Source organism: Trachemys scripta, chromosome 5 (assembly GCF_013100865.1).
Source record: "Trachemys scripta elegans isolate TJP31775 chromosome 5, CAS_Tse_1.0, whole genome shotgun sequence".
Lineage (NCBI taxonomy): Eukaryota > Metazoa > Chordata > Testudines > Emydidae > Trachemys > Trachemys scripta.
Window position 1 is genome coordinate 9,620,450 of NC_048302.1, and position 21,584 is coordinate 9,642,033.

General features: G+C 41.5%; 1 protein-coding gene across 2 annotated transcripts in view; it reads left to right on the forward strand.

Moving 5' to 3' along the window:
* Positions 1 to 21,584, forward strand: part of G3BP2 (G3BP stress granule assembly factor 2) — a 44,578-nt gene that overhangs the window by 13,640 nt on the left and 9,354 nt on the right. The window contains exons 3-8 of one of the 2 annotated variants that reach the window (XM_034771558.1): positions 5,392 to 5,473; positions 11,181 to 11,354; positions 12,537 to 12,627; positions 14,972 to 15,074; positions 16,703 to 16,883; positions 17,862 to 17,960. In XM_034771558.1, coding sequence (XP_034627449.1) covers positions 5,392 to 5,473; positions 11,181 to 11,354; positions 12,537 to 12,627; positions 14,972 to 15,074; positions 16,703 to 16,883; positions 17,862 to 17,960 — 730 coding nt within the window. The remainder of the gene's footprint in view (positions 1 to 5,391; positions 5,474 to 11,180; positions 11,355 to 12,536; positions 12,628 to 14,971; positions 15,075 to 16,702; positions 16,884 to 17,861; positions 17,961 to 21,584) is intronic. The other variant, XM_034771560.1, reaches the window with a different exon arrangement.

The following is a 21,584-nucleotide window of genomic DNA, read 5'->3' on the forward strand; positions in this document are numbered from 1 at the left end:
ACCTGGTCAGTGGGGCAGCCCCATAAATACTCTTTTGTCTGATAGTTGCTATACCTTGACAGTCAGCAGGGCTCAAGTTGTGTGAGCGCACTATGCAACACCATTCTTGACGCTTTTTTGTGAGGAGCAGCAGCGGTGTTCTGGCACTTGTATTTTAGGCCAGAAGTGCATACCGGTACTTCTTCTTTTAGGACTGACTTTTAGGTGTCCGATAAAATTTCCAAGTCCTGTGTGTGAATGGGAGTGAGTGAAGAGAGATTGGTATTCAGAAGTTGGGAGAAGGGAAAGGGAGGTAAAAGTCTAACAAGAGGGCAAGGGTAAGGGGGCAGAAGGAAAGAAAGAAGAGGAAATAAACTGAAGACAAGATGGGGAAAAGACACACTATAATCTCTTGTAGGTAAGAAAGTGGAGTGAAACCAGAAAATGAAAAGTTACATCAAAAACAAGAGGTGTAGTAAGTTACATTTTTCAAGTTATTTCTTATAAATTTGATATGCACGATTACAGTTAAATACCGTGCACAGTTGTTCATGTCTTCTGCAACGTAAAGGGTTTTTTTAGGGCAAGGGTGTGATGTCACATCTCCTTCACTTTGGCTCTTAGGCCTAGTCCTTGGGCTAGTAGGTGGTGTCAGTTTTTAAAGTCTTGCAGAAAGCTACCCTCTCTAGAGATGTAACGATATAGCTGGAGCTCTGATCACATGCTGCTCTTTAAGCAAGATACTAGGCGGTCCTTCATTCAAACTCCAGTCAGTCCTTATTCTTATTGGTTGCTGCATTAGCATTTGCGTAGAAGAGTCAGTAGTTTTGATTTTTGGGTTTATAATCTGCAATTCAACACTTTTCTGGAGTTGGTGTTTGAGTCTTCAAGTTTTTGGTCTAGCCCTTTCTCAGATTGACACCTGATTTGTTTTAATTCTGTTCCTGTTGTTCTCTTTTAGGTTCTTCTGCTCCCCTGGTTCTCTGTAACTGCCCTATAAACCGAGCTGATTGCTGAGACTGTTTGCATGTTGGTGAAAAGTCTGGTGCTTTGGGGGAGATCAGTGGTGGGTAATTGTCAACTCTAGTCACAGAAACTCAGTATATGCTGCTGCTGTGAGAAGCAGCTCTCCAGGTTATCCTGGATGCTAGTACATGGTGACAGGCTGCAGGAGCTGTTGACACTGAGGATTCTGTATCAAGGAAGGGCCCTTAACAAACCAGAGTGTAAAGCATAATTAGTTATAAGCCTCCTTGTATATTTTTTTTTTAATGACCTTCTGGTACTGCCAACGCATCAGGCTTGATGAACTCCTGGGAATGCTCCAGGATTTTCAGCAGCTAGAGTTCCTTACAACAGGTGGCATTCTGAGCACAGCTTGCACCTTTGAGCACTTGGTGAAAATGCTGGACTGTCTCCCCGCAGCTGTTGCTCTGAACTGGCACAGTTCTGCAGGGAAACAGAACCACTTTAAGATATTGTGGAGATCTCTAACCACAAGCTAACCCAGTTTTCTTAGCTTGGGACACTTGGATGTGGCCTCTTGTGGAGGACACTAGTGTCTGTTAGAGTTCCTCTTGAAGCATAGGCACCAACTTTCTCTGGTGCCGGTGAGTGCCCAGGCCCCCCTCACCCCTTTCCTTGCCCCGACTCAACCCTTTCCCTGCCCCTGGCCCCACCCCTTCCCTGCGCCGGCCCTGCCACCATTCCAACCCCATCCCCAAAGTCCCCGCCCTAACTCCACCCCCTCTCTGCCCCTATTGGATCCCTTCCCCAAATCCCCGTCCCGGCCCCGCCTCTTCCCCCAGCGTGGCATTCTCCTTCCTCCCCCCTCCCTCTCTGCCCCGCGAATCAGCTGTTTCGTGGTGCAAGCCCTGGGAGGGAGGGGGGAGAAGCAGGATGCGGCGGCGTGCTCGCGGAGGAGGCGGGGGTAAGCTAGAGCAGTGGGGCAGGGCCAGTGGGAGCTGCTGATGGGTGCTCAAATTTTTTTCTGTGGGTGCTTCAGCTCCGGAGCACCCATGGAATCGGCGCCTATGTCTTGAAGCATTTTTTCTGTGCTCCCTGTGCTGTTTGCCTGATCTATAGCTGAACTATTACATCTATAGAGGCTGTGGTTTTAAGGGCTTGACAATGTTTGACATCCATCTGAAGGAATCGTAATAGTTCCACAGTGACTAGAGAGGAGTTTGACAATTAGCATTCACAATCTTTTTTCCCCCCCAGTAAAAGCTTCAGGGCAGCCCCAGAGATCCTTGTCAGTAGGCATCCGCAAAAACTCAGCCAGTAGTCCAGCTTCTTCAGGAACTAGGAGCGCTGGTTCAGATAACTTTGTTGGTTATGTGGTTTGAATGGGAGTTCCATCATCGATGAACTTCTGTGGCTTTGCTGGTGCTATAGCTTCTGTGATCTGTTATGGATGGAAATTGTAGATTTGTGTACATGGGAGCTAAACATTTATTCCCCTGATGGAGCTTCAACTTATTATCTTGGTCGATAGCGCTGAATGATCAGATCTGCCCCTTAGTGGGCTCTTCACTCAGCACGTTCAGGGACCGCAAGGCCAAGATCTGGGGGAATTTCATAGTTCCACATGAACAAGAAATGTACATCTCCCATGACTTCCCCTGGTGAGGAGGTTGAGCTACTTGCTAATGGAGGGTTAATATTTAGATCTGTTTGGGACGTTTTGCATGATTTGCTCATCTCTGTAGCTACCCTTGGAATTGGGAGTTAGGCATGATGAGTTGCTCTAATCTGCTGTACAGGTGCTTATGTGTCCATTGCATGTCCTTTGTTCACCTTTAAGTACTTCAGAATTTTATTTTCTTAATTTCAAATGTAGAATAGCTCATTTCTCACTCCTGAAAACAATTTACTAGAGTGTTCTGAGGCTTCTAAAGTATGTAGTTTTAGAGCATATTTATTAAGGTACAGCCCTTGGACTGACCTGCAGCAGCTTCAGAAGGTCAAATCTTAAGAGTTAAAGAAATTTTTGTGTGTTGTTTATCCTGGAGGCACTATTTTCAGGAGTGAAAATCCAGCATAATTATTTTCAGAAAAGCAAGTTGTTTTTCTTGAACCTTAGATATGCATGGATAGTGTCTTATCAGAGTATTTGGTGTATGTATGCCAGTGTCCCTGAAAATACTCTAATCAAAAATACTTGATAAATCACACATACGTATAATAGAAGAATAACATAAAGTAGTAGTGGGGGAAAGTGCTAGCCTAGTGGAGCAACAGTAGTAACTCATAAGTAAGATGTTTCTCTCAATACTTAATGCAAAGATTCAATCTGTTTTGCATGGCGAATAATACTGTCTCTTGTCCAAATCCATATAAAATAACGTGATAGATTTACTAGAAAGTAGTCAAGAAAATTCTGTCTTCAGTTAGTTTGCAACATTAAAAATGCTCCTTTAGAGCGGACACTTCTGAGTCTCATCTTTCTGACCCCTCTAGGTTAAAGTCTGAAGTCTGTAGGAAAGCAGAAATTTGCACAGTGTGGGTTAGGGTGTCTCTGGGGAGCATCAGAGGGTCCTGTGGCACCTTTAAGATTAACAGAAGTATTGGGAGCATAAGCTTTCATGGGTAAGAACCTCACAGCTTATGCTCCCGATACTTCTGTTAGTCTTAAAGGTGCCACAGGACCCTCTGTTGCTTTTTACAGATTCAGACTAACATGGCTACCCCCCTGATTCTGGGGAGCATATTTCTTACTGGTGAACAAAAATTCTAATAACTTGTTAAAAGTGAAAACTAATGTGCAGCAGTAACTGCTGGGTGGATAACATGTTCCAACCTTTGAAAGACTAATTAAAATTAACTTTGTAAATTCTGTCATGCACTAAACTGACCCAATCCAACTAGCAGCAGAAGAAAGTTAGTGCTTTGAAAAGTGGGTGGAGGGTATGTAACATTCAATTCTGTAACTTTCCATATGTAGATTACTATTTTGTTTTGTTTAAAAATATATAAGGGGATTGAAATTCAGTTGCTTTATTTATCCCTTTCAGTGACTACATTGCTATCCAGTGGTATTCCATTAATATATCTTATTGCAAATACACCATTGTGAAATACTTACCACTGGAAAACACACGGCTAATGTAGACTCAGTTTTTCACTCGTCTAGTTAGCAATGTAACTTCCAAAATTAATACTGTTAAAAGTATGCATTTGGAGTAAATCGGTGTTTTCTAATTGCTGAAACTGAAAGATCATAAACCGGTGAAGTTTAAAATGATTATGATGATACACATCTGTACAAAATTGTAGAAGAAATATATATTGCATTTGATAAATTATGCGGTCCTGGAATTAAAGACTACTGGAATGCTTATGCAGAAGGGAATAGAATTAAGATTGTACAAACAACCTTAATTTGGAATTTGACTTGAGTGGTTTGTTTAATTTGTAGAAAAATTAAGTAGTTCTGTACAATTAGGGTGAGTTAAACAGAACTAGAATGGAAACATTACATTAAGTCCTGTTACAGTTGTGCAGTACCTCATTAACTGAAACATTAACTTCTCCAGTTTTCTGTACTTCAGTGATCCAAATTAATATAAAATTAAAGTTCCATCTTGGGATGGAAATAGTTCTTGTATTTGTTATAACTAGAGAAGAACAAGGTGATTGAACTGAAACTGGTCTAACATTTATCTCCCTTGAATGGATACTCAGATTTGATTTTTGGTCAGTTGACTTCTATTCCCCTGCCATGTTTTTCGGTTTGATCTCAGCCTACATCTTTTTGAGCTTCTTGGAATAGTGGCTCCTTTAAATCTTGTTATCAAGGGTTTCTGAATTTTGCAGTGCATTTCTGGTCATTGGTGCTGGGGAAGCCAAAGGGCAAAATTGCAAACAAATGTTTCAATGTAGATTTAACTTGGCCAACCTGTTTGTATAGACTGAAGCAATGAAAGATTGGTTCTTCCTGCCCAGCAGCTTTGAAGGATAATACCTATTTATAGAATGTTGATAACCTCTTTTATATCCTTACTAGATCCTTATCAGTGTAGCCTGAAATCTTAACTGGACCTTCTCTAACACAGTCAGTGAGAAGCACTAACTTGGGCACATTTCAAGCTCAAATGACAATAGGACTTAACCACAATTATAAAAAAACCCAACAAACAAAGTATGGTCGGGCTCATTAGAAACACAGTAGTCATTGTAAATAAGATGGAGGATGTAGAAAGTAGGTCTTGTTCTTCCAATACTCAGGAGTGATAGAAGCAGCCGAATGCACAAATGGAAGCATTTCCACAGAAACGAATTTAAAAAACAAACCAACCAAGAACATGCCTAACACTACTACACTGGACTTAAACACATGGTGTCTGTGACTTTGAAATTGGTTTATTTTACTGTCAGAAGCCTAAACTTGAAGCTTCATTGTTTTTGCAGGTTTTATGGCAGGAATTCCTCTTATGTCCATGGTGGACTGGATGCCAGTGGGAAGCCCCAGGAAGCAGTGTATGGCCAAGCTGTATGTATCTAAATCAATTGCATAGTCTTCATTTTAAGACTAGTGACTGTGATACTAATGTCTTAACCAATCAGTTTTGTTTTTTCTTGTATTATACTTTTCTTGTCCAATAAGCAAGCTATTACGAATCAGTTCCCATCTCTCTCATGTACTGTATAATGGCATGAGGTTAAATCCATACTTGTCTGAATTGTTTTGGCTAGCTGTTACTACTACTCCTCTATTTACTGTATGCATTTTGTGACGTGGCTGTTACCACTGTAGGTAAATGGGTGAACTATCTTCATCTTTCACGCAGGTATGTTGATGTGGGAGGTTAGGGGTCCACAAAATTCCCTACCTGGAAAACTGGCTTGTTTCAGCTCACACCTTCCAGGAAGCTTTGGGAATGTATAGACTGCTATTCGGTGACCTTGACTGATGGGTAAAAGAGCTATCCGACACACTCCCAGACGGCCTTGCTCGGAGCTCTTATTCTGTCAGACTTGGGATCTCTGAATCAGATTCCATTTGCGATCCCTCTAGTAGTGTCTGCTATAATCTGTTTTGTGGGAGGAGGGTTTGAAGTGCCTAATTCTCCTGCCTCATCCAAGTAAGTAACCTCTCATTCGGTGGCTGGACAAATCCCACACCATGAAGGGGTTCCCTGTTCATCTCTCTGTTCATCAAGGATGCCAGCCTCCACACAGGAGTTTCTGATTCATCCATTCAGGGAGCGCTGTCCTCTTTCAGGGAGATATCCACTTCAACATCTTGGCAGTCGGCCATCGGACTGGCTTGAGTCTCCTCCCCGCCAGATACCGATCAAGTCAGACAAGGTGGCCTCGGTGGCCTTTTTAAATCAAGTTAGGACCCCAGAGCATTTATTCCAGAAGGAATCGCATATTTTCTTTCCTGGGCAGAGAGAGAGCTGAGTGCTTTCAAAGCCCTACAGCTGTGTGATCGCCCAAATAGACTGGTTCCACTGGAAACTCCTGTCTTGGGGAATGGTTCACCACTATCCTCTGCAGGAGCCCTTCAGCAAAGTACCGTCCTGATCCCCATCTCTCTTGATGGACTTCTTCATAGCAAGTGGCAGAGCCCCAGTTCTCAGATATTGCACCCGATGCCTGGCTACAGGGTACTTTCTCCATATCATTGATGGGGGAGATAGTTTATGCTTACCCTCTTTTCCCCTTGTGTGGTAGGTTCGGCAGAAAGTTGTAAGGATTTTATGCTTTCAGACTTCCTTATTCCCAGGGTGGCAAAGATGTACTAAGTTTGTAGACCGCCTCTGTTCTCCAATGATTTCGGCCAGTGATTACCAGGGAAAGTATATTCCAGGGATTCTTCTGTCCTTCCCTCCCCTCTCCCCCAAACTCCCTCCTTTCACAACTAGCCATCTCTGACCTGACCACCTCTGTTTCCACAAAGGATAATTTTCTGTACTTGTAGGAGGGTGGCTTCTTTTTACCTTTTGCTGCAGAGTCTGTCATCTCTGCAAAGAAAACCACTATTCCCTCCATACTGGCTTTTTCCAAGATAGATTTGAGGTGCTCTAGCTCTTTTGATGTCCAGGCACCCATTCTTAGGCTTCCCCGCTGTCTTCTCCCAGGGTCCTTAAAATAAGACACTGCTTTTTACTAGGGCTGTCAAACTATTAAAAAAAAAAAAGTAATTGCGAGCTTAAAAAGAGTTGCAATTAATCACACTATTAATAATAGAATACCATGTATTTAAACGTGGGGGGGTGGGAGTGCTGGTGTTGGGGGAGCACTGCCTCTTTAGACAAAGCACTCAGGAGCCCGAACGCTTTTTCAGCCAGCAGCAGGGCATCTCCCCCGGCTCCCAGCTCAGCAGGGACTGGGTACACGCGTTGAGGTAGGGAGACACCCCAACATCAGCCCTCCCTGCCCCCACTCTGTGCAGCAGACAGGAGGCAGGCTCCTGGTCTGCAGCATCTTGGCTAGGGGAGACTCCATGGCGGGGAGACGAGGCAGGGGCAGCAGTGGAGCGGGCAGTGTGAGAAGGGCACTTCTGCTGTGAGGGCACGCAGCAGTGTCCCCCGAGCCTGGTGCCTCCTGGGTGTGATTGACGCTCGTTTAATTCACAACAAATTAACTTTTTAAATCACATATTAACTGCAATTAATTGATCTAATTATTATTTTTTATTACAAATATTTGCACTGTGTATTATTTTTGATTACTTTTTTACACAGTGAGCATTGTACACTTTGTAGTTTGTGTAATTGAAATCAATGTATTTGAAAATGTAGAAGAACATCCAAAATATGTATAATAAATGTAAGTTGGTATTCTGTTTAACAGTGTGATTAAAACTGATTAGTCGCGACTAATTATTTTCATCTAGATAATTTGTTTTGCATTAATCTCTTGTGTTCACTACTTTTTACCCCTTGTCTAAACTGCATGCAAACAGTCCTGTCATGGAAATCGGCTGCTGTTTAGCCTAGAAAGTTGGGACTTACACAGTGGCGTAATCTCTTCCTATTTCATGAAAAATGTGTCCAAGTTTCCTTCCCAAGATGGTCTAATTTTCCTTGCTAGCCAGGATATTTGACTCTAACATCTGTCCCAAGGCCAGAGTAGAGGTGGTGGCATTCCTTGGACAGTTGTTCAGTACTTGAGATCTACTTATCCACAAGCGAAAGTCCTTGTGCTTTTTCAGAGAGTCTTGCAAAGGGGAGGAGTTGTCACAATAACTCTTCCCTGCTGAATCAGGCCCTGCATCTGGCATTGCTCCTCTGCAGATCTCTCCTGCCCATAGAACCTTCATGATTCCTTGGAGCGGTGGCCACATGCTAGGCAAAGCACCACAAGGCCTCTGTGGACAAGCTCTGGTGGGTTGCTTTCTAGTGCTCAGATCGTACCTTCCTGAGGCCCTACTGGAAGGATTCAATTGCATCAGCTGATGCAGTCCTTGAAAGCGTCTTTCTGCAGCAGTTTTTAGCACTGTTGCCTTGTGAAGGAGTCCGGTGTACTCCACAGTGCTCTAACCAGCCTTCCTTGCCCCTTCACCTCTCCTTTTCTTAGCCAGTCTTAGCTTCTCCCTAGTTTCTCCTTCCCTTCCTGGTCACTGCTAGTCAGATCCTTTCATCCATACAGGTGGTGGCTATGCATAGGTGAAGGGTGTAGTGGAGACAGGACTCTAGCATTTGTATCGTTGTCACACCTCTTAAGGCAGGTGATGTAGAAACACCAGAGTCCTCCACTACATCCTTCACCATTTATATCACTGGTGGAGCAGCTACAGTGATGAACTACAACTCTTAAACTTGTCATTGTAAATGAGGACACGACTTGTGGACTGTCTAAACTATTTAGCTTTGTATTCATTAGTGCTTAAATTAACACCACTGCAGTTGCACCTGTTGCCTACAGGTACAGAATGTGCTCATGGGATCCTTCATACTTAATCATTTATCAGTGATTGTCTTAAAATGCCGTAGGGGTACCTGTGAGTTTCAGGTGCGGTGGTGGTGATGGGGAGAATTTGTTCAACCAGTCAGTAACTGGGTATTTATATGTAACTTCATACTGCAACAAAGTGGCCATGCACACCTCAATCTGCCTGATCTCCCGCTCTCCAGGTTTCACAGTTTCGGACAGTGCAGAAGTCTTTCTCCTCTGAGTGGAATTATTGCATAGTTTGGTACATCATTGTTTCTGTTCCGCTTCGTGAAGCATTCCTCAATTGCTACTGATGGCAGAGAGATTACTCTTGTGTTCTAGTCTGGCTGTTAAGAATTTCCAGAAGTAAGGTGTAGGCTTGCTGTCTCTGGGCCTCACCTTGCCAAGTGCCATGCATAGAGTAGCTTTTACTGACAATGTGTACCCGCTTTCATCGTCAGTAATACTTACAATGTAAAGTTTGGAGGATGAAGGCAGTGCCAAACCCTCGGTTATCTTCCATACTACAGTGTGATTGAAATCCTTTAAGAATGGCCAAGTAGACTGGGAATAAGGAAAAGTGTAAATTATTAAATGTCTTGACTCCATTGGCCGTCATTGGAGATGGTTCATACTTAATGTTACGGGGTTCAAAATTGTTAACAAAGAAAACAGAGAGAGGATCAAGAGCTCAGTTAAGTTCACAGTTTCTGGTCCGTAAGGGAAGCTTGCTGTCCTGGGGCAAAGTTGCTCCTTAGCATTACTATCTCCATGGAATGCCCTTCATCCCAGGCAGTGTCTGACTCTGCCACATTCGGCAATCATGCTGTACAGAATGACTGTTAGGAGAAGCTCTAAGGACAAGCACAACAGAGGTGAGGTGCTGCCCTGGTGTTTCTAAAAATGTGTGCGTAGATGTCATCATTGAAAGGAAAATGAGATTGAGAGACTGAGAATCAACCCAGCTTTGTGAGATGGAAACAAAGGAATGGAAAAGAATAGGTCAAGCAAGCAAGCTATTGACATGCATGTATAATACTAAACCTGGATGCTACGAAAGCGCTATCAAAATTATATATAGGCACATCGGTCCCATACTTCATAACTTTGGAAAGCATCCCCACAGCTGTATTAATGTTAGACCATGTTAAGAGGGGGTAGCCTAATATTGCTGCTAATTCGGAGTCAGACTGTTCTTTGCTATTGGATGTGTAATTATGGAAGTGGAGTTGGTATCTTAAAAATTACACTGATGGTTAATTCTTCTTTGCAACTGGTCTTTGTAAATCTGTTGTAATATTAACTGTAGCAAATTGTGTTGCTGTTTTGCTTTCCTAAAGGGATATTTATTGCATTAAGTATGTTAGTGACGTCTTACATAGTTATAGTTAAAACATATAGTTCTGGGAGGGGAACTGGTGTTTTGCTGGATGTATTCAGCAGTGTGCCAGATCTCTGCAATCCAGACATGCACCATTATGCAGGACTTTGACTTCACCCATGTTTGACTGACATTAGAACTATAACTATTGGGTACAAAATGTCTGTATATGTATCTGCTGGCCAAAGAGATAACTCAAGATTGAGTCACGTGTTTCTGTACACTTCTGGACTGTCTTGTCAGGTTCTAGATTTTCCCATTGGCTTTGTGGCTATTCTATTTTGGTTATTAAACATTTAAGTAAAACTTGAGAAAATAAGCTTCCCCCCCGACCCCACCCCTTTGTTCCTGCCTTCCTGGGAGAACATGTCTGTTGACTTGACACTCCCAACTCTGAGTGCTGTTGTGAGCCCAGGCAGAGTGTGGTCACTTTCTTTTTTTGTCCAGTACTTTCACACTTCTGGGTAGGAGAACTATGTAATTACAAAGTAGATGTCATATAGTACATTGGGTTCCTGGATAGAGTGTATGGTATTCAGATACTTTTGTGATGGGACTTGTACAAATACCTTGGAAGAGTGATGGGGTGTCTTTTTTCTTCAAACAAATGAATCATTTGACTCACTGGTTGGCCTTGGAAAGTGCAAATCTTATCTACTTCCTTCAGCAACTTAGCTGGAAAATTAGGTAAAAATGAGCTTTACCAGGGCTTTTTCATTCACAGCTAACGCTGCTGGAGAACCTGAGTAATAGCTTTTTTTAAGCTGTAGCCTCTGTTTCAGCCAATAGCATTTAGTAAATTCCCTTATCTCCTTTTGAGTTGGAAGGGAGTGGTTAGCTCAGGGTCATATAATTAATATAACTAGTCTTATGAGCTCTGTTTAAATTCTAGTTGTACTTAGTTTTAAAGTTAGATCTTTATTTGTATTTCTAGGAGATTCATAAGAAGGTGATGTCCCTACAGTTCAGTGAATGTCACACTAAGATTCGTCATGTTGATGCACATGCGACCTTGAGTGATGGTGTAGTGGTGCAGGTCATGGGGGAACTGTCTAACAACGGGCAACCAATGAGGAAGTTTATGCAAACTTTTGTTCTGGCTCCAGAGGTAAGTATGTACTGGAATGTGATTGCCCTGAACTTTATGAAGGCTGAGACGCGGGGGTTTTTCACCTTCCTCTGCAGCCTGGGGCAAAGTTCACTTGCAGTTTTAAACGAGTGTAAATGATGGAGTCTCTGTAACTTGAAGTCTGTCAGTCATATTTTGAGGACTTCAGTAATTCAGCCAGAGGTTAGGGGTCTATTACAGGAGTGGGTGGGTAGGTTCTGTGGCCTGCAATGTTCAGGAGGTCAGTAGATGATCATGATGGTCCCCTCTGATCTTAGTCTTTGAATCTGAGACAGAAACCTGGCCTGTAGGTAGGACCTGGCCCATGAGATTGTAAGTAGTACTTCATAAGGCCTTGACTTCTATAGACTTAGCCCACAGACCATAATTAAATGTAATTTGTCCCTTTCACAAAGTGAGTTTGACACCCTTGACTTAATCTTATTCAACTCATTATGCTCCTGTCGTGTTTGGGTAATGCAAAGTCACTGGAGACAAACACAAATATTTGGTTTAAGCAACACAGGTCATGACTTACATGATCCTTATATAAAGGAATGCAGTACGGAAGGTCATCATTTCCTATTCCCGATGCTTGTATTCCTTTTTATTAGAAACCTTTATTAGATTCTTTGAACTCCGGTGCTGTGTAAAACTTACCTGTTTTGAGTAGCTCCTTTAAAACTTGTACATTTTTTTCTAAGTAGAAGCAAAAATAAATGCCTCCATTTTAAAATAGCAAACGGTCAAATAGCTTTTTTAGAAAGAAGTCTTCTCACAAATGAGTATCCATGAAATAAATGATCTTTTATATTCAGTAATTAAAAAGCATAAAGTTACTGTCAGTATAAACACTCAGGATTTATCTTCTTGAATTTTTTTGACTGATTCTTTGGTCACAGCTATAGGATTTGATTATTTGTGTACTTTAAAAAAAAAATTAAAAATAGCCACAGGCAAACCCGCATTAATGAGATGGGTAAACACCAAAGATTATTTTAAAAGTACTGAAATGTATGTAATTTTATTGGCACTTGTATTATGGTGGTGACTGCACTAGAAATGTGGATCTGAAGTAAGTAGTGATGTTACAAAGCTTACAGATCAAGTCAGTCAGCAGTAAAGACAACTCATCCATCTGTTCAAGTAACTAGTAAATGTGTACGCTTTTTCCTTCCATAGGGATCTGTTCCAAATAAGTTCTATGTCCATAATGATATATTCCGCTATGAAGATGAAGTATTTGGAGACTCTGAGGCTGAACTTGATGAAGGTGAGAACTTAATTTCTGTATGCCTTGGGTTCATTTGTACTTCTCTTCATTTTCCTTGGCAAAATAGCCTCTTGAGTTTCACACATCTCTAGACAAATAAGTACTTTCTCAAATATAAATTATAAATTAATTAATTAATGGAGATATCCTATCTCCTAGAACTGGAAGGGACCTTGAAAGGTCATCGAGTCCAGCCCTTCACTAGCAGGACCAAGTACTGATTTTGCCCCAGATCCCTAAGTGGCCCGCTCAAGGATTGAACTCACAACCCTGGGTTTAGCAGGCCAATGCTCAAACCACTGAGCTATCCCTCCTCATATTCACTTCTGTATATTGTACATAATTTTTGTTAAAGTTGGAGTCTTAAGGTTATAATTCTGCTCCTGTGATATGCGGAATGTCTTTTGTAGTACTCAGTACAGATACAGTTTGCGTATTGATGGTTACACTCTTACATCTGGGAGAAGCTTAATTAAGAATGAAAATGAAATGAGCAACAGTGAACTTGGAAATTAAAGTATCACTTCAACTTTGGAAGTTTAGCTATACTGTTTGTCAAAAGGCAGGTCAGTTAAGCAAGTCAAAGTTTAATTGCACGTTTTACTCAGCACTGTGACCTTAGCCCTGAAGCTGAATCAGATGTTTGAGTGCCAGGGGACAGTCCTCCACTCCTCATTTAAATATTCAGCCTTCCACAAAGTATGAATCCTCTCTTTGATAATATCCAGCAGGGATTTGCAGGGGTGGCTTCCTGAATGAGCACCTCTGCTCACTTACCACTTTAATGGGCAATTAAGAGTAGACTCGCCGTGTGTCAAGAGCACACGCTAACCTCAATGTTCTGACCATTGGAGCCACTCGCTTTCTCTTTTGTGGATCCAAATATTTCATGCCTGTCTATAGAAATAGTTGTACCCCTTGAGCACTCTCAACTCTTTCCAACTGTTAAAGGCCAGATCAGAGCTCCCTGTCTCCTCATTGGCCAAATTTTTAAATCACTTTAAACAAGTGATCAATTAATGGGTATATTCAGTGTTAAATATGTAGTTTTATTTCACTCACAGTAGCTGGTTGAGATACAGTATTTCTTATCTAATTTTTTCTGCTAATTGCTTTGGTTCTGTGACACTGGAGAAGTCCAGGTTCAGCTTGTGTGCCTCTTGCTTTGGCAAGACTTCCACTCGATACAGACCTACTTTGTGCTTCATCTGCATGCATGGCGGACATTATTTAGGGAGATTCACAACCTGTGTCGCCTTTACTCATGTCTAGAAAGAGTGCTGGCTCTCTCCCTCTCTTTCTGAGGAGCCTTAGAAGGCAACTTGGACCGGACTAGAGAGTGTAAATATATCAATCCTTGGATCCTTCTTGGCTGCCAGGTCTTGGATCAAGTTGACGACTGAGTCTTAGTGGCCAAAGACAACCAAGAAAGCCAGCAAGTCTGGAGATCTGTTGGGTGTGAAGCCATCTGCTTCCTCTCTTGTCTTGAGAAAGGTGTAGAAAAAGCTTATTGCCCCCTTCCTTCTGCAGTCTTGGTGGCAAAATATTACCAAGGAGTGCCAGTGAAATCCAAATACCTAGGGCTTGCCTGAATATAAAGTTGCGGTTTTAAAATGAGATTTTAATCTGATTTTTTTGAGCTAAATTGCTGTAAAAGGGGGTATAGACTTTTTTAATTTAAATCAGACTTGTTTTCGTTTAGGTTTAAGTCAATTAAGGACAGGTTTAAGCTCAACTGAAATAAGCCACTCTTAAATCAAAATAAAAATGTGCACACCAGGGCTTGGCACCAATCTAACTAAACTGGAAATCAATGCAAGTGTGTGTGTAGACAAACACTAATGGTTCATGCTGCTTACAAAATGTTCCCAAAGGATAAGGTGGTTTGGAAAAGTCGATCTCAACCAATCATTCTTTTTTATTGAGTTTTGTTTTCTTAGTCTTGTTACTTGCAGGTAAATTGTTTAATCTCCCCTTTTTATCCACCACATATATAAAGGTGTTGGTTGTAAAACAAAGCCAGCAGCCTGATATTGCAGCAACTGTAGTCTCCTCTTTGTGGAAATGTAAAGGTGAAAAGCATCCCTGGAGAGTTCGTGTCCTGCCCTTTCCTGTGTTAAATGTCTTGCTTACAGTGGTGAAGCATGACTTTTAGTTGTCTCTTATTACACATCCTGGTTTTGTGTTCGTGTCCATTGTTTTGTGCCACGAAACTGATTTTCACCAAGGAAATGACATCGACTTCTTGAATCTATACTCTCTCCAGCGAGCAGAATTGAACGTGCTCTAAAAAGTGCTTGACATTTCCTTGAACATTGATCACAAGTCTTGTTTGGTCTGTCAGAATCAGAAGAAGAGGTTGAAGAGGAGCAGGAAGAAAGGCAGCCATCCCCTGAGCAAGTGCAAGAGAATACAAGCAGTGCATACTATGAAAGCCACCCTGTAACGTAAGAAGTCCGTGCTAAACAGTAGAAAACAATTGCTTTGGCTGCTTAGTCCTGAATACTCTTAATTCCCTAAAATATCTGTTTAACCAAACTAATGCACATATGGCCCTAATATGCCAGAACTGTGTGCGCTGAACTTTGTGTTTAGATGGAATATTTATGTTTGTGGGATATTGTAACTCATTATTTTTAATCTTATCTCTCGTCTGTAAGTGTGAAGTGACAAATGTGAACATAAATAGACATTAAATTCCAAATCCGTATGTGTTGATACCTTAAGCTATTTCCTTAGTTGTAATCCACCCATTTATAATATAAATATCTACTATATATTACAGTAGCACCTACAAAAACAACAAGGAGTCTGGTGGCACCTTAAAGACTAACAGATGCCACCAGACTCCTTGTTGTTTTTGTAGATAAAGACTAACATGGCTACCCCCTGATACTTGACAAGTAGCACCTAGAGGCCCCCGCTGAGATCAGGGCCCCATTGTACAGATATACACTAAGTGTGTGCTTTGCCTAACCATTTTAAAATCTAAAGAAGACAGACCAAAGGTGGAAGAAGAGGCGCTTGACACATGAGGCAGGCAGGCACAAGGATTTGAGCACAAGATTTTCAGAAGAGCATTGCTCCCATTTAGGCACCAAAATATCTGGCTGGTTTCTCAGAAGAGCTCAGGTGCTGGATGCTGTGAAAATCTCCCTAAGGGTGTCATTGGGGGCTGGGTATTTATGAAAATGCCTTTAGTTAGTTGCCTAAGTGGCAGGAGTCTCTCTTCTGGAAATCTGGCTGTAAGTGACTGGCCCAAGGTTACCTAGGGAAGGAAACACGACGCTGCTGAGAATTGAACTCTGATCTTAGTCCTAGTCCAGTGCCTTACCCACAAGACTGCTTTAAATGTTTCTTTAGACTCAATTAGGCCCTTAGTGCCACCTTTGCAAATGTTTGTCTTCATGGGGGGTTGCACAGGTGTATCTGGCTGGAATTTAGCAAACAATTCCGTTCATGCCCAAGAAGGAAACGGTTCACTTTCTCAGCTGTTGGCTCTTACAGAGCTAATGGGAGTGAAAAACAGTCCACTCATTTGAGGATTTGTCCTTTTTACACTGAGCACACCCAGAGCAGAAAAATAAGGTGCTGGTTTTTTCTCTCTAGAATAGAATTATGCTTAAGATTTTCGATTGGTAACTAGCTTTTTTCAACACACTCTCAAATGAGATGGGAACGATACATTTGCATGTGTACAGTCAGTGCAGGCACTATTCACAGCCCTAGTTTGCTGGTTCTCTTGTCAGAAATGCCTCTTGCCATTTCTAAGTGGCAGTTCTCCAGCTTTTCAAGTCCATTCCTTGAAGGTGATACATGCATAATGTGGGCTTGGTAATATTCACGTTCTAGCTAATGGTAAAATTCAACTTGACTTTAATAGAACCACAATGTGGCTTTGTGTGCAACTGAAGGTAGGGGCAAAAATAGTCTCTGCCTATACTGTAAATGTACAGGATGTCATGGTAGGAAGCTGAAAGCCTATTTGGGGGAAAAACAATCAGCATTGCATGTTAGCAAAACTTCATCGTAAGAGCCTTGTACTTTACGGTGAACAAAATGCCTCTAATTCTAGCAATGGAATGGAGGAGCCTTTGGAAGAATCATCTCATGAGCCTGAGCCGGAGTTGGAATCTGAAACAAAAACAGAGGAGCTGAAATCTGAAGTAGAAGAAAAGAATCTTGAAGAGCTAGAAGAAAAATCTCCATCCCCACCGCCTGTAGAACTTGTTTCTCTACCACAAGAACCTCCAAAGGTTAGTTAAAGTTTAACTTTGTACACATGAATGAAGATGGTAATCCAGAACACTGACTATTCAGTGTTAAGCTGAATGTGAATCGCTTTCTCAAGTGCCAGATTGATAGATTTTTTTTTTCCAATGTCCTGCTCTCTGAACCACAACACTAAAACAAGTTCACTTGTCAAAAAGATTTTTAAAAGATGAATGTGAACTGCTGTACAAAGGATCTGTTTAAATGTAGTGCTCTGCTTATGAAGTGTGCGCGTGGGTGGTTATGAGCTTAAACCTTTTTAAATGTAGTGTTAGATGTTGAACATCTAAATGAATTTAAGTGGGAGTCGCTGCTCTTCTTTAAAATGAAAGGAGTTACCTCTTCACCTGCAGGATGACTAGCAGTGTAGCTGTAAAAATGAATCTGAGGGTTTTAGCTGTCTCCCTCTAGGCGGGATGCCGTATTTCCAAAAACCATGCGCCGTCTGGTATGGTTAGACCCACTTAGTGTGAAAGGATATGGGGGAAGGAAACAGAAACCGGGTAGAGGTCACTTACTTCAGCATGGGTCTTTGTACTGTCAGTCCTGGTCTCTTTTCCTATTTAGCTTTAACTTCTGACTTCCACTTCTCCTTTCTTTCCTTCTCCAGAAGACAAATTTAGGACCAAAAACTTATCCTGTAGCCGTTACGGTTTTGTCTATCAACTGTTGTCTTTTGGAAAGCGGTGGTTTGGGGGCATTCAGAGCACTGGGGTTCAGTTAGGTAGTGTACCTGAGTAGAAGTACTTGCTCTGCGCTGTTGGAGAGATTGGACAGTTACAACTGCAAACCCTTCAATATCTGTCTTATTGGCATTGTTTGTTTATATTTGTAATCCTGGTACAATGATTACTGACAGCTTTAGATTTGAATCAAAAATATATTTTCAGCAGACTAGTTTCCCTCTAGGAATGTCAGTGGTTTGCCATGATTAGTAGCCTAGGTTTGTTGCATTTCTGCAGGCTTTCTCTTGGGCTTCAGTGACCAGTAAAAACCTGCCTCCTAGTGGTACTGTTTCTTCCTCTGGAATTCCACCCCATGTTAAAGCACCAGTCTCACAGGTAATCAATCTGTGAACTCCTTGGATTGTCTCGTTACCTCTGCAACTACTTTAGTCTTTAAACTAACAGATCAAATTGTAATGACGTAAATTGCACAAGTTCTGTTTTAAATGTTAATGCACTTACTTTAATGTCGCAATTAAAAATTAATTAAAAGGCACATACACTTAACAGGTGAGAGTTCTGGGTGGTGGTGAGAGATGTAAGTCTGTTCACATGTAATAAAGAAATGACACTCCTAAATTTTCTGACATTCTATTTGTTTATAAGGTTAAATGTAACAGTAATTTTACTGTAGTATGTACAATAGGGGTCATTCATTGCCAGAACTACCAATCCAGTTACCCTGCCATTGGGAAATGAAATTGTTCCTTTTGAGAAAGGAACAGAGCTTCTCCTAGTGAGAGAGAAAAAAGAAATATTAAAATTCTCAATTATATATTTATATGGATTAATTGTACTGCTATGGAACCCTGTACCAACTTATGACTGTGAGAGGTGGGAGGGTTCACCTTTGCTTGCCAGCACAGTGGTCTCTTCCAGTTCCCAGACTTTTTGTGACCGGATAGTAGTATACGTCATTCAGATACCAAAGACAAGAGGAAATACCTAGTGAGTGGGAAATTCCTAGAGAATTTCATTTCCCTGAGAATTTCTTGTCCTCCACATATCCAAAAACTTACTTAAAATAAGAGGCAATTTTGAAAATGTTAATGTTCTGTAGTAACCTAATGAGTTACCTAAGGACACTTGTGGTAGCTCACTTCTGAACTGTAATGGGCCACAATTTTCAGTAGGACATTTCAGAAACCACTGTCACAGCTGTTCCTACCACCAGTTTTCTCTCCATTTTACTGTCTCATAGAGGCTAGGATAACCCTTCTGCTCACTGCCCTTGGAATGCTTTTTGTGATGCTGTCTTCTCCTTGACAGGGTTGTCATGGAAATCGGACTCCTGATTTGTAATGACTAGGAAAATCTGGTTAGTTTTAAAGTGCCTCACACTGAGGGGAGAATAACCACTCTTGTTTGCACAGAACAGTGAGCTTGTTCCCATACAGAACCAAAGACGGCTTCCTTGTGCCATTTCGGTTTAGAGAGCACTCCGAGCATTTATTTTATCTGAGCACTTTGATGTATTGTTTACATATGTCAACAAAAGCCAGACCATCATTGTCCCCTTCCATCTTTCACTGTATTTCCATATACAGTTTGTCAGTGGCAGAAGAAAGGCATGTCCTGTTTTGTTTCCTTTCAGTGGGATTCTGTGTTCAAGTAAGTCTGCTCAGACGTTTTCAGGTAGGACCAAAGCAGGTTTTTACAGACAGAGTCTTAACTCCATTATCTCTTTTGGGAAGTAGATGGATAAATCTCTCTCCAGCCTCCCCTATGCACCGCTTAAAATCAGCGCTTGGAGGGTTGGTGGGAAAGACAATTACTTTATTCTAGGGGGCATTTTCATTTCCTTTTCCCGATCTTGTTTCAGGCTATCAACATCACAATTACTCTTGTATTTATGCAAACATAGCCCTCCATTTGGATTGTTCTTAGACCTTTTTTTTAAACAAGTCCCACAAAATAGTGTGGGGGCAACTCTAGGATTCTCCTCTGCCAACTCTTAACTTTCAAATAAAGTACCTATTATGACTCCATCTCTCTCTAAAGAGGTGGCAATTAGTAAGTACCATTTTAGATTTAGATTAATTGCTTTTGTGACCATGAATTACTATGGGGCTGGTCATATTCAGCCTGTAGTAGCCAGGCACTTGTCCTTTTCCTCCTTCTTTGTGTTCAGAGATCAACGCTGAATATCTGTCTAGGGAGTAACATAGGCCATGTCTTCACTGCTAAGAGATGATGTGGATTTGTTTTTTTGTTTGTTTGTTTGTTTGTTTGTTTTTCACCTCCTAGTAACTAATGCACATGAGCCATCCCCAGGTAAAAACCACACTGAAGGTATGGCACTATACCCGGTCTGTGGTTGACTGTGCCTAGTTTGCCTTGCAGTGAAAGTGAACTGCCAAGCCTTCATTGTGTTTTTAACCAGGGGATCGCTCTCATGCATTAGTGTGGTAAAAACACATCTCTTCTGAGCAGTGATGACAAGACCTTCAATGTAGTCTTGCCTTCCATTTGAGTTGAAGCAGTGATTACCTACCAAGGAAAGGAATTAAATAGTCAGTAATTTGTATTTAATTTGGAAATCCTGAAAGTTCAAACCAGTGCTTCTTTTCGTGACTGATAGTGTTGTTGCCTTCATGTCTCCAGAACCAAGCTTTAAAAGCTTTTCAAACTGGAATATAACTTCTTCCTCTTGAGGACATATATACCAGGATATGTGGATGAGATTTTTCCGAGTATTCTAAGGATGCAGAGTTAATATCTTTCTAGACAGATGAGTAAATCTGAAAAATGGGCTAGTTCTTCTGGGTTTAGGGATTATCTGTTGTCTGGCTCAATGGATATCTTAAAACCACAAGGCTACAGGGGGAATCTTGGATCAATATTAGAAGTCTAGGCCTCTGTGTGGCTTACTTTTTCCTGCGGTCTATTGGTGAGAATCAAAGTGAGTGATTTCACAGAAGTCAACATGGAGACAATGTTGTATCAAGCTGAGGTTCTTCTTATCTGTATCCCATCTAATTATCTTCCTTTTGCAGTAACAGTGTGGCAGGCATCTCACCGTCTGGGAAGGACCTTAAACGTCAAGGGATAGAACTCTTCCAAAGCAGATCCATTCAGTTTTCCATATATATGGTCCAATTTGAGTAATGTGTGTCTTTGACACATGAAATGTTAAAATTTGAGAGCAAATAAGTCTTGTGGGCTTGCTTCTTGTGCTCTTTTTGCCTCTGGGATTCAAGCAAGATGACAGTCACAGTAGCAGAAGACGGTTCTCTTTAGTCCTCATTTCTCCTCTTGTGGATTCTGGGAGAATGGAGGCATTTCATCTTGTATATAGTCTATGCCCAAAGGCTCAAACAGCATGGGCATTACCAGAAACAAATTATTTGCTAATCATTTTACAGTTCCAAGGGGAGAGGGATGTATCCCCTCTCTTAGGCATGCTGTAGAAATATTCTTCTGTGGCTCCCTTCTGTGGCTTCCAGTGCAGTTCATGCACTTTCCAGGAAACAGAGGTCTGAGAGAGATTGGTGGATGGAACAAGCAGTTCTCAGTTCCAAGAGCAATACTATCCCCTCTCACAGTTTGGTAGGATGCTAGTTTGCAGGAGCGCATGCGCTCTCCAATGTTGCCCTGCGAGCTTGGACTCTTTAATTTTGAGGTGTTTACAAAATTGAAGCAGTCTGTATGTTTTGTGCTGGAGAAGGCTGATAGTTTGGTATTGCTGGTCTACTTATCATAAGCCGCGTCCTGGTGTCTAGTAAGGCTAGCCCTCTGTTTCTTTGGACAGACACACTCTATTTGTTGTGTTAAGTAGGCATCTGAGGTGAATGATTGAGCAGATAGGCTGTTTCTCTTGAGACCCCCCAAAGAATGAAATCTAGTAATTTTGAGGGCAGGGTAGCTTGCTGTTCAGAAAAGAAAAATCTGTGATTGCCTTTCTAGCTCCCATGTATTGCTATGAGCTGCTTTTATTTGTATAACTTTTTACGCATTAAA